At 37.7% G+C, this 12868-nt stretch overlaps 1 protein-coding gene across 1 annotated transcript; it reads left to right on the top strand.

Annotated features, from left to right (window-relative positions):
* Nucleotides 1-10865: 10865 nt before the first annotated feature.
* LOC108703924 (vomeronasal type-2 receptor 26) lies at nt 10866-11579 on the top strand (the record flags this gene model as incomplete). The annotated part of the gene is made up of 1 exon (XM_018240231.2): nt 10866-11579. A coding segment is annotated over exon 1 (714 nt), but the record flags the coding sequence as incomplete, so codon positions are not given.
* Nucleotides 11580-12868: the final 1289 nt, after the last annotated feature.

Raw genomic sequence — 12868 nt, 5'->3', positions numbered from 1 at the left:
TTAGAGAGTTTAAAGGCAGAGGAGAATTTTATTATCTAACTGTCAGAGAAGGGACTGAAATTGTCCTAATTTACAAAAATGGTTACTTATAGATGTGTAACCAACTATTGAATGATGGAAGTACGTATAGACAATTATCAGGTGACCCAACAGAAATTTTCAATAAGAAACTTGGATCACTAGTAGAGAAAGCTACATATGAAAGGATTCTAAATTCAAAAGAAAGTGAATATTTAATATAGAAAAAAACAGTAATACCGGTCTTCTACAGTTTTCCCAAAATTCACAAAAATATTAAAAACCACCAGGAAGACCGATAGTATCTGGGATCAACTCCATATGTTGTAATTTATCAGAATATGTTGATCACATACTTGAAAGGTATGTTGTAATTCTACCAACATATTTAAAGGATGCTACACAAGTCATACAGCTATTACAAGAACTAGTCCCCAATTCCCAAACTTTCTTATGTAAGGCCCTTTACACATAAATAAAACATGATTTGGGTTTGAGATCAGTTTCACACTTTTTAGATTATGATGATGGTTTACCAACATTACAAAAGGAATGTATACTTGACTCAATTTCTTTCATATTAAATCCTAAGTATATTTGTTTGGGAACAAGCACTATATACAAACCTGCGGGACCGCAATGGGAAGGAGATTTATAACGAGGTCTCAAAGCTGGGCGTGAATCTCACCATGTGGCGTAGATTTATTGATGATATTATATTTACATGACAGGCAGTGAAGAACAGTTAATGGAGTTTGCAGGAGAGATTAACAGGGATTAAATGAATCTAGAATTCACTCTTAACTACAGCCGAACTAAAGTAAGTTTCCTGGATTTAGAAATTTACACCAAGGATGGACAAATTAATTTTAAGACCTTTTTCAAACAAGTTGATGTATGCAACTATATATTGGTTGATAGCAATGATTAGATCCCATTTGGTCAATTGAGTAGACTCAAAAAATTTGACTCAACAATTTGAATTTATTACCAACAGATTTAACAAAAGGAGTTATGAATCTGAAGTATTAGAGAAAGTAAAATAAATGGTTAACAAAACAGATAAAAGTGATTTACTAAAAAAAAAGAAAAAAAAGTTAAAGGGATCCTGTCATTGGAAAACATGTTTTTTTCAAAACACATCAGTTAATAATGCTGCTCCAGCAGAATTCTGCACTGAAATCCATTTCTCAAAAGAGCAAACAGATTTTTTTATATTCAATTTTGAAATCTGACATGGGGCTAGACATTTTGTCAATTTTCCAGCTGCCCCCAGTCATGTGACTTGTACCTGCACTTTATGGGGCAAATTCACTAAGATGCGAAGTTGCGCCAGCCGCACTTCGCCAGGCGAATTTTCGCCAGGGCTCCGCTAATTCACTAAAATCCGAAGTTGCGCACAGGGGTAGCGTAAGGTTGCGAAGTTGCGCTAGCGTTGTTTCGCTATATAAAACGAAGTTACACTAGCGAAGGCTAATTTGCATACGGCGCGAAATTCAAATTTCAATGGAGGAACACGTATCTGCACTACAAATGCCTAGAAAACTTTCAAATCTGCAAATAAAAATTTTATTTTGCCCTACACATGTGCCCATTGTCTAGGTAAGTTGCCATGAGTCAGGAAATGTAGGGGGGAGGAAGGGGAGCCCCAAAAATTTTTTGATCTTTTTCAGCCTATCAGCCATCATGTAGAAAACACGCCAGCGTTTTTTGGGACTTAGAAAAAATTTTGACTTTTTTTTAAACAATCCCTATCTACTCTATTGCGCTTCGCCAGGTCTGAGGTGGTGAAGGAAGTCTAGCGTAAAAGGTAGCGTTCGCTACACTGTGCAAGTTAGTGAATTTGCGTAGTTTCGTTGCTAGCGAAGATTCGCCTGGCGTAAGGTTGCGAAGTAACACTAGTGAAACTACGCCAGCGTTCGTTAGTGAATTTGCGCAGTAGCGAAAATGCCCAACGCTAGCGAATTGACGCTAGCGTTCGGCGCTTCGCGCGTTAGTGAATTTGCCACTATGAGAGAAATGCTTTCTGGCAGGCTGCTGTTTTTCCTTCTCAATGTAACTGAATGTGTCTCAGTGGGACCTAGATTTTACTATTGAGTGCTGTTCTTAGATCTACCAGGCAGCTGTTATCTTGTGTTAGGGAGCTGCTATCTGGTTACCTTCCCATTGTTCTTTTGTTTGGCTGCTGGGGGGAAAAAGGGAGGGGGGTGATATCACTCCAACTTGCAGTACAGCAGTAAAGAGCGATTGAAGTTTATCAGAGCACAAGTTACATGATTCGGGGCAGCTGGGAAATTGACAATATGTCTAGCCTCATGTTAGATTTCAAAATTGAATATAAAAAAATCTGTTTGCTCTTTTGAGAAATGGATTTCAGTGCAGAATTCTGCTGGAGCAGCACTATTAACTGGTTAATTTTGAAAAAAAAAATTTTCCCCATGACAGTATCCCTTTAAAAGGGACTATCACAGGACAATAGATGTACATTTGTAACCACATATGCCCCGGTAGCAAAAGAGATTAAGCGCATTATAATTAAATATTTGGCACATATTTAAAACAGATGACAAACTGAAAGGAGTTCTTCCAAAAAAGCAGTAATAATTTATAGAAAAACAAACAATATGGGATGTATGGTGGTTGTAATTATGTTACTACAATAAGAACTAAGAAAACAACAGAAAAGGAGGAGTGGGGAGGTTTTTATCCTTGGACCTTATTTAAGGCTTTTAGATATGTAATAAAAAGAATTTTAAATGAAATGGAACAAATAAGGAATTTAAAATACAACAATGTATCAAATGCAAAACAATGAATGTGATATATTGTTTAGAGTGCCTATGCGGGTTACAGTATATAGGCTAATTAACTAACAGGAAGTTGAGAGAAGTAGGTAAGATAATAAAAGGGGATAAAAATCAGCGTATCCAGATATTTTAAACAAGTACATGGTAAAAACCCGCAGGGGGTAATATTTTGGGGTATATCAATAGTGACACCAAATTTGAGGGGGGGGGATATAATTAAATCCATCCTACAAGGTGAGAGTCGCTGGATATTTAATATGCAGATTATACATCCAAAAGTTTGAAAATTCATATAAACCTAAGAGCATTTTATAGGAGAATTCTTTATTTTAAAAATGAATCTCCTAATGGGGTTTTAAAAATACAGAGAAGGAAGGCAGTCCTTTAAGTTTAAATATTACCTCTTGGAGAGTCGGAGGCGTGAATTACTTTACAACTATTTGTAAAGGAGAAAAAGATAGTAAAATCCCCCACACTCTCAATTAAATTAAATTAAATTAATTTTCTAAATTATATCGTGAACCAATCAATTGATAAATATAAAGTGCTTGTGCTGATAGCAGAAACTTGTTTGGTTAATTAAAACCTTCTAATGAGTTCAATTAAATATTCAGCAATTAACAAACAACACGTTCAGAAAAGCATGGAGTTGCTTTTTCTGTATATTAAAAATAATATATTTTTAATTTAATTAATATTTTTAATATACAGAAAAAGCAACTTTTTCTTCTTTACTCCTAATGGGGTTTGTTCACTGTAACATTTGATTATCTTATTTTGCTTATTATATTTCACATCTGATTGACTTATTTAATATGTATTTAATTTAACATTTAGTCAAATTTTTTTGTATAACTTGTTTAAAATCCATATCCGTATAATATATTAAGGATGGGTATATATTTATTTATTATATAAAAAGTTAAACACATCCGCACCATAATTGTATCACGTACCTTCTAGATTTGTGTATAAAAATCCTGTGATGGGACAGAGAACTAAACTGAACTGCCTAAAAACAATGGGAATGGGTGTAAATGTGATTAGGTCCTTTAATAGCTCCTGCTTAGTGAATGCAACAAGGTTACTATGGGAACAGTCTATGCAGCGTTTTAAAAAAAGGAAGGAAACTATTGTTTTAAAGCGCAGTGTAAGTGCATTATTTTTAAGATCTTTAAATAATGAAAGGGTTTTTAGAGCAAGTTCATTTATTGATACATATCTGAAAAAGTGTCATCTTGTGAGTAGACAATTCGGCTGATTGGACTGGTGCAAATAGGATACTGCATGACTGAAATCCTTACATTACAACCCCTCGCTAGCCTCTTAAGGGTTTAAAGGGCAACTTAACCCAAGCTTTTGATTTGTCACAAAGTGTGATTTGATTATTTTATAACATACTACACTATACAGTCTTGCATAAAAAAGGGCATCAGCTCAAGGGATGAAACATAATTGTGTCTCTTTATAGGTCCCTGGTGAGGCCTCATCTGGAGTATGGGGGCAGTTTTGGACTCCAGTCCTTAAGAGGGATATAAATGAGCTGGAGAGAGTCCAGAGACTAAGTGCAACTAAACTGGTTAGAGGGAGGGAAGAGTTAAATTATAAGGGGAGACTGACAAGGTTGGGGTTGACATGATTAGACTTTACAAGTACATTAGAGGACATTATAGACAAATAGCAGGGGACCTTTTTACCCATAAAGAGGATCACCGTACCAGAGGCCTCCCCTTCAGACTAGAGGAAAAGAAGTTTCATTTAAAGGAACAGAGTAGGGGGTTCATCACAGTGAGGAGGACAGTGAGGTTGGGGAATGCACTGCCGGGTGATGATTCAGTTAATGACTATAAGAGGGACTTGGATGATTTCTTGGACAGACATAATACAAAGGCTATTGTGATACTAAACTCTATAGTTAGTATAGATATGGGGATATATCATTTATGTGACAGTAGGGAGGGGGGTGTGTATGGGATTGAATTTGATGGACTTTGATGACTTTTTTCAACCCGATTTAACTATGTAACTAACTATGTAACTATGTAACTATGTAACTATGTAACTATGTAACTATGTAACTATGTAACTATATGCACTTTATACTTTGGTGTTTACTCCCCCGTTAAACATGCGGTGCTGGCCATTTCATTGGACATTTTGCATTGATACTTGAAGAGATGTATCTGGACCGGCAGGAGGAGAAAGACTGAAGGATTAGCAATTTAATCATTTTCTGTTGACACTGACAGGCAGTTAGACGAGCATTAATATGCTTAATTGTGGCACTGGCAAGGTTAAGAGAAGCTAGGTACTGAATTGTAGCACAGAAAGATGGTAAGGCTGAGGATACAGAATGGCTGGGGCAGGATTAATTAATTGTAAACTTACAGTATGGAAAAGTTCAGCATACAGGGGGTTAACAAGGTACAATATTCAAAGTCCAGGGTACAGGTCAGTGAAGTCAAGGTCAATACCAAGATAACATGATACAAAGGAAGAACTCATAGCAGAAAGGCCTAATACCAGCAAGTTTGAAGATCTGGCAGCAACCATTGTCTTAATAAACCCAAGGCAGAGACTTTGCCAACAGATCAATCTATACTGGGATTTTGGAGGCAAAACAAAGGTACTCTCAGTATTGTGATGCAGAGGGGCAGTGAATGCTTAGGGAAAAATCTTTCACAATGTAAATTACCAACCAACAATATGGTTTCTCACCAGTGGTCTCTATGATGATGTCTGCAGACAAGGCTTTGTCATCTTTGTTAAAACACACACAAACATAAACAGTGGCACATAGATATATATTGTGTCTTGGAAAAGATTGCGTCCAGAGAGTTACCTGTAGTACCAGAATCAAGATAAGAAGATATTTGAACCCTTCTTGGGATTTCACTCAATTTGCAGCTCCTCTGCCCTCATCTCTGATGCACCATTTGTACAATGACAGATGTGGTGCATTTATGTCAATCTTAAGTTAAGCAAAATGAACTGCTGTATCCAGAGAACACGATGAACATAAAGGAGAGAGGTGGAGGCAAGTAATTCAAGTGAGAACGAGTCTTGGAATCCTGTTTAGAGTATTGTATAAGAAGTGTTTTGTGGGGAACCCCAAAGTAAGCAGATTATGGGGACAAAACAAGAAAAAGCAATAGTGTAGTATAGTGTTCTTAAAAATATACACACCTTTGTGAATCAGTCAATAAAGATCTAAAGAGTAAAAACTTTTCTTTGCACTTGGAGCCAGACTTCTTTCAGTGTCCCTTAATCTTCTCTGTGTATTCTCCCGATGTGAACAAACATCTCCATGCTCAGTGGTGACATCAGGACCCAAAGACATGGAGACATTTGTGCACATCAGTGTTGTGTATAGTGTAGAAAATATGGATTATTGTTAGAAGTGTGGAAATTGTGGTTTGTTCCTATTTTTCCCCTCAGTCTTCTCACTTTGGAGTTCTCAGCAATTCTGAAATCTTGGAGGTTGAAGAGAGCCTTGGGAGTAGGGATAACACCAATTCGGGACCCGGTTCGGTCTCTTGGTGCAGATGAACAGAGTATACCACAATTTTGCTGCCTGTTTGACCTTTTTTACTTACAGATCAGTTACGCTGCTTCAGACCCTGTGCTCCGTGATAGACATGCCTTCCCCTACTTCTTCCAGATGGCAATGAGTGATGAGGAGCAGTATTCTGTTCTGAGCAAGTTAATGAAAATATTTGGTTGGACCTGGGTTGGAATTATTCAGTTTGACGATAAAAGTGGAGACAAAGATCAGCAACTGCTAGCAAGTTCTCTCTCCAGAGAAAGTATCTGCATTGAGTTCACAGTAAAAATAAATAGTAAGATGAGGACAAGAAATGTCTATGAGACCATCCAGAGATCATCAACCAATGTGATTATTCTCTGTGGGGAAGTTGATCACCAACATGCAGAAATATTTGATGGACTCGTAAACATCATGAGGAAAAAGACTTGCATCATTCCAGCTAAGTTTTTACATTATTTGTACATGTTCAGTCATGTCCTGGAGTTATTTTCTGGCTCTTTGATATTTCTTCAGAATACAGCAACCTTTCCAAAGAATCACACATTAAAAGAATTTTCATACAATTTCCACCCATCAAACTGCCCAGAGGACAAGTTGCTTGAGAACATTTGGATGCTGTACCTTTCCTGTTTTTCAAAAAATGACATTAAAAATGTTTTATATGAAACAGTATTATCAGCTAAACTTCATAACTGTACTGGAAGAGAAAGACTGACAGATATTCCTCATTTTCAGAATGAATTATTTTCTTTTAGTGTGATGGTTGCTGTTGAAATGATGTCTCGGGTGCTGCACGTAATGCAGAGGAACAAGCAAACTACTACACAGAACAGCAAGATGGACCACTATCAGTTCCAGGTAAAAATTGTAGAATATGATGTTTTTGTAAAATATCAATTTCAGTATATTGTGTTTTTACTTATGGAGTGCAGACTCAATATACAGTGGAATATTTAATTATTTACATGAATCACTGCCCACTTCAAGTCACAATCTCATCTTCCAACTGTCGGCTCATTAATGTTCATATATTCTATAGTTCCAATATCTTCCAAAGCCAATTATCTATAGGGTGTGTGGGAATTCACTCAAATGGCAGACTTGATAATAACTTCTCAAAGGAAAAGACAGCATCATCCAGGGGAACTTTTAACAGAAGTCGTTTTTTTTGTAACTTCAATTTTTATTGAGTTTTTTTTTACAGTTATATTAAATACATATTAATACAGCATTTTGAAAGACATAGTCAGAAGGTAACCATTTTTTAGCATAAAGGATGCATTACATAGATACAGGCAGGAACCAAGCAAGGGAAAGGCTCAAAGGCTTCAATGATCAAGCAACTGGTATTTGCTTGGAATGGGCTGCAAACTTGGGTTTGATTCCCAGTGAATCCTGATGGGGGGGGGGGTTGCATTAGGAGCATAAAGAAAACATGGGTAGTATTGTTAGTTTGTTCTGATAGGTCAACCTCAGATGGAGTTAACCTGTTTAAGTGGTGGTGTTAATTGGTTGACAGTTGTGGTAAGAAGAGCATGTTCAGCATTGTTCTATAGAATCCCAACCAGGACCTTCAAGAAAATCTCATCTAGGACTTTGAAAGTCCTAAATGAGAACCAAAGCAAGTTTAGTGTGTTTTATTTTTCACAACATGTTTCGGATATACATACCCTTTATCAGGTGCTTGTCGACTTTGAAAGTGCCTGGATAATCTTGAGTGGAAGGTGGCCATTTGGGATCCAGCCTTCCTGTAAAGCCTGTAGCTCTCTAGGAAACCTCTTGTTAACTTCACCACTTAAAACTAAGCTAAGAATTAAGTGTTATAATTGTTTTATTCACTAAAGTATATTAAGCATTGTGTGAATTGTTTAGGATTGTTTGTTGGTAGCCATTTTGTTGAGTAAAATAGCTGGGCTTCGATCTTTTGGGAATATCAGATTCAGACTGACAGGCAGTTCTTGTCCATTCAACTGGACATTGTGTTAGTAGATGAGGTCCAGAACACAGTGGTGGTAATAGATACAGCAGTGACAAATGCACCATCACCTTCCAGCAGGTTTAATGATGAATATTACACTGGAACACATTTATTTATTATAATTAGTGATGGGTGAATTTATTCTCCAGGCGCGAATTTACGGTGAATTTGCGAAACGCCCGTGAAAATTCGTGGCAAAAATTCAAAAACGGCCGCCAGCGTCAAAAAACGGGCGCCCGCGTAAAAAATGAGACGCCGGCGCCGTTTCGCAAATTTTTCGCTGTTACTAAGAAATAATTTCAAATTCTTTTCTATCATGTTAGTTGAGCAAAATAAATTTACTTACACTGTATTTATTATTTAAATTTTGTTTCCTTCTGTCTTGGAATTATACAATCACAGCAAGCAGGCAGCAGCCATTTTGTGGACACGGTTATTAAGGGAAATTGTGTATCACCCCAAAATCTTGTGTATGCACCAGAATGGGGGACCTAATGTCCATGTGCAGTGCCCTACACACAATTATAGAGCCTGAGGAGGGAAGGGGGAATGTGAGGAGAGCAGAGACATGTAGGAAGTGCTGAATGGAAAGTGAAAGTAATTGACTGCCCCTCCTCTATGCCCTCCTCTTTAGTTGCCGTGCAGCACCTACACGGATGCCTGCTCAGCGCATCATAGTAGGGGGGCACTTCACAGTAGGGGGGCGGGGGGGTCGGAGGGGGCCCTGGACAGTAATCCCAGTGGGCCCCGGGCCCCTCAGTCCAACCCTGGGTCGATTCCTTTTGTTTTAAAAAATGTCTTTATTTTATGTCTTTTATATTTAGGTGCCAAGAGCTCAGTGCTCAGATAACTGCCTCCCCGGCTTTAGGAAAGCAACAAAACCTGGAATCCATTCCTGCTGTTATGATTGTGTCTCATGCTCTGAGGGAGAGATCTCCAATATAACTGGTAACAATTTATGAATGCACAATATCCTTGGGTGTAGCGTGTGTCTGCATTCAATAAAACATAATACTGTATGTGTGTATGTGTGTGTGTGCAGTGTATAAGTGTGTTGCATTGTAATTTTATAGTATGGCACAATTCCTAAGGAGGCTTGAGAATGTATATGTTTTACTGATATAAGACGGTAGAGTGTTCCAGGTGTATTGAGTGGATGCTGTAATGTATGACTTAGACTCCATTGTGACTTAGACTCCATTGTGACTTAGATTCAATTTTGACTTAGACTCCATTGTGACAGACTCAATTGTGACTTAGACTCCATTGTGACAGACTCAATTGTGACTTAGACTCCATTGTGACTTAGATTCAATTTTGACTTAGACTCCATTGTGACAGACTCAATTGTGACTTAGACTCCATTGTGACTTAGACTCCATTGTGACTTAGATTCAATTTTGACTTAGACTCCATTGTGACAGACTCAATTGTGACTTAGACTCCATTGTGACAGACTCAATTGTGACTTAGACTCCATTGTGACTTAGACTCCATTGTGACTTAGACTCCATTGTGACAGACTCAATTGTGACTTAGACTCCATTGTGACAGACTCAATTGTGACTTAGACTCCATTGTGACTTAGACTCCATTGTGACTTAGACTCCATTGTGAACTGCACAGACAATAAATTGTCCTGAGCTGAAATATAAGGGGAGGTAAGTGCAGATAAATATAGAGAGGAGCAGAGGAAAAAGAGACCTTGTAGACTCTTTACTGAATCTTTACTGAAAGACATAATCACTTGGGTCATAAAACAAAAGTTATATTTTTACCACTTCCAGATAAACTTCATAGAAGTGTAACATGTTTTAGATAAAAAGAAAAATGTAATGCAAATGTTTTATATGGTTTCTTTACTGGGACAAACATACGTTTCTCAATTCATCTTTGTCATTAGTCAACACTTCGGTTTTGATTATGAGTCTGGTAATATGAGACCATTTCAATATTAGACCGTGCCACCAACTGCTGGGATACAGGGAAAACCATATTCATTAGCAGAGGTTTCAAATTGTTAGGAACCAGTTAATAAAGTTGCTAGGTATGTATTTATGTATAACTATTTTCTAGCATAGTAGATAGAGTTACCACCTTTCCAGGAGTAGCCTTAATTACAAGGGGAGTGTATGTGATATCATGGGGCAGGGACAGGGTCAAAATCAAACAAGTGCCAAACCTAATAGTAGCCTATGTGAGTTGTAGTTTAACTACACATTTCCTTTCTACCTTCCTAGAGTCAAGTGTAACTCTTGCTCTACTCTATCTAGTTGGACATAACCTATTATAGCCCAAAATATACAGAAATTCAGCACCACTAGAAGAACTTGGACCAAAGTATCACTTAAAGCAGAATTACTAGGCCTGGGGTCTTTCAGTTGTTTCCATTAATGAGTTATGAATGCAGTAGCATGTGTTATCTGGTATGAATATGTTATTCTCACAAATATATACTACTCAACCTGCAATAGTCAGTACCTACATTCAAGATTCAAAGCCTGATGGACCGTGAATGTACTTTGTTACCTTTACAGACAGTGAAAACTGCATCAGATGCCCAGACATGGAATGGCCCAATGAGAAGAGGAATCAGTGTGTTACAAAAATTGAACAATTTTTATCCTACACTAATGATATCATTTCCATGTTTTTTTCATTAATTTCAATTGTATTATTTCTCATAACAGCACTAATTCTGAGAGTTTTTATTTGGTATCGGTACACCCCCATAGTGAGAGCCAATAACAGGAGTCTCAGCTTCCTCCTCCCCGTCTCCATCAAGCTGAGCTTCCTCAGTGTGTTTCTGTTCCTCGGTCGCCCTGTGGATATAACCTGCATGCTGCGTAACATCACTTTTGGAATCACCTTCTCCATAGCTGTCTCTTCTCTCCTGGCCAAGACTATCATGGTTTGTGTTGCCTTCAAGGCCACCAAGCCAGGGAGCTCATGGAGAAAATGGGTGGGAGTCAAACTGTCCAATTCTGTAGTCTTGTTCTGCTCATCCATTCAAATAATAATCTGCATGACTTGGTTGGCCATTTCTCCTCCCTTTCAGGAACTGGACCTTCACACTTACCCTGGAACCATCATCATTCAGTGCAATGAGGGCTCAGCTATTGGCTTTTACTCAGTTATTGGGTATATGGGGCTTCTGGCAGCTGTTAGTTTTGTTTTAGCATTTTTAGCTCGGACATTACCGGACAGTTTTAATGAGGCCAAGTACATCACTTTCAGCATGTTGCTCTTCTGCAGTGTTTGGATCACAATGATCCCGGCCTATCTGAGCACCAAAGGCAAAAACCCTGTGTGTGTGGAGATATTTGCCATACTCACCTCAACTGCTGGACTTTTAGCCTGTATATTTCTACCCAAATTTTACATAATTTTGTTTAGACCTGAAATGAACACAAAGATAAATTTACTTGAAATTAAGAACAAAAAAGTTTGCAGTACTATTTTAGCCTACAGTTTGTCATCGACACAATCTCACAATAAATAAATAATCACACTTAATACAATTTTTGTAGCCTAGAATTTGAATTTAGCCTAAATAGATTTTTTTTTTATTTTGGAAAATGTATAGGTGAATATACCTCACTGAAACACATTTCTAAAGAAATGAAAATAATTTACTCAGAGTGATTCTTAGAGGCATTAGTAATCAACTTGACTTTACTGATAGTACAAGGAAGTATGTTCCTCACAATGGGCTTGATTAATTAAACAGTAAATGGAAATGTATCTTTATGTCTGTTTTCATCCTACATTATCTAGATTGCTGTTAAATGAATGCATTTGCTATATGGCTGAGATACAGGTTGATCTGTGCTTTTTCTGCAGTTATTCTTTAGCAAGGATCATAGACATCATTATACAACACTCATTTTGTAGTATTTTTATTGAGTTCCAAATATTCTAACACAACAATATTGATGGAGAAGTACATTTCAATACAGAATTTTTTGTGATGTACGATCATTGCAACATCCGTTTTTGGAACTTGGACAATGCAGGGATAGTAGCCCACACCAGTCCATTGGGACCATTACATAGTAACATACAGTATTAAGTTAGGTTGAAAAAAAACACATATCCATCAAGTTCAACCTTTTTACTCTATTTTAACCTGTCTAACTGCCAGTTGATCTAAAGCAAGAAGCCTCTCCAATTTATCTCAGAGGGAAAAACAATTCCTTCCTGACTCCAAGATGCAATCGGACTTGTCCCTGGATAAACTTGAGCTATCTTCCATATCCCTGTATTCCCTTACTTGCTTAACACCATCCAACCCCTTCCTTGTACCTATCTAATGTATCAGCCTGTACCCCTGATTCACTTCCCAGCTCTCCCTGTAACACCCCTTTCCCTCCTCTAATCTCATTGGCTCCCTGCTGTCTGCTGGGAGGAGCTACTGGTGACTAAAGCATCCGACCCTTCCTTGTACCTATCTAATGTATCAGCCTGTACCCCTGATTCACTTCCCAGCTCTCCCTGTAACACCCCTTTCCCTCCTCT

Source organism: Xenopus laevis, chromosome 1S, assembly GCF_017654675.1.
Source record: "Xenopus laevis strain J_2021 chromosome 1S, Xenopus_laevis_v10.1, whole genome shotgun sequence".
Classification (NCBI taxonomy): domain Eukaryota; kingdom Metazoa; phylum Chordata; class Amphibia; order Anura; family Pipidae; genus Xenopus; species Xenopus laevis.
This window is presented reverse-complemented; position numbering and strand designations above follow the sequence as displayed.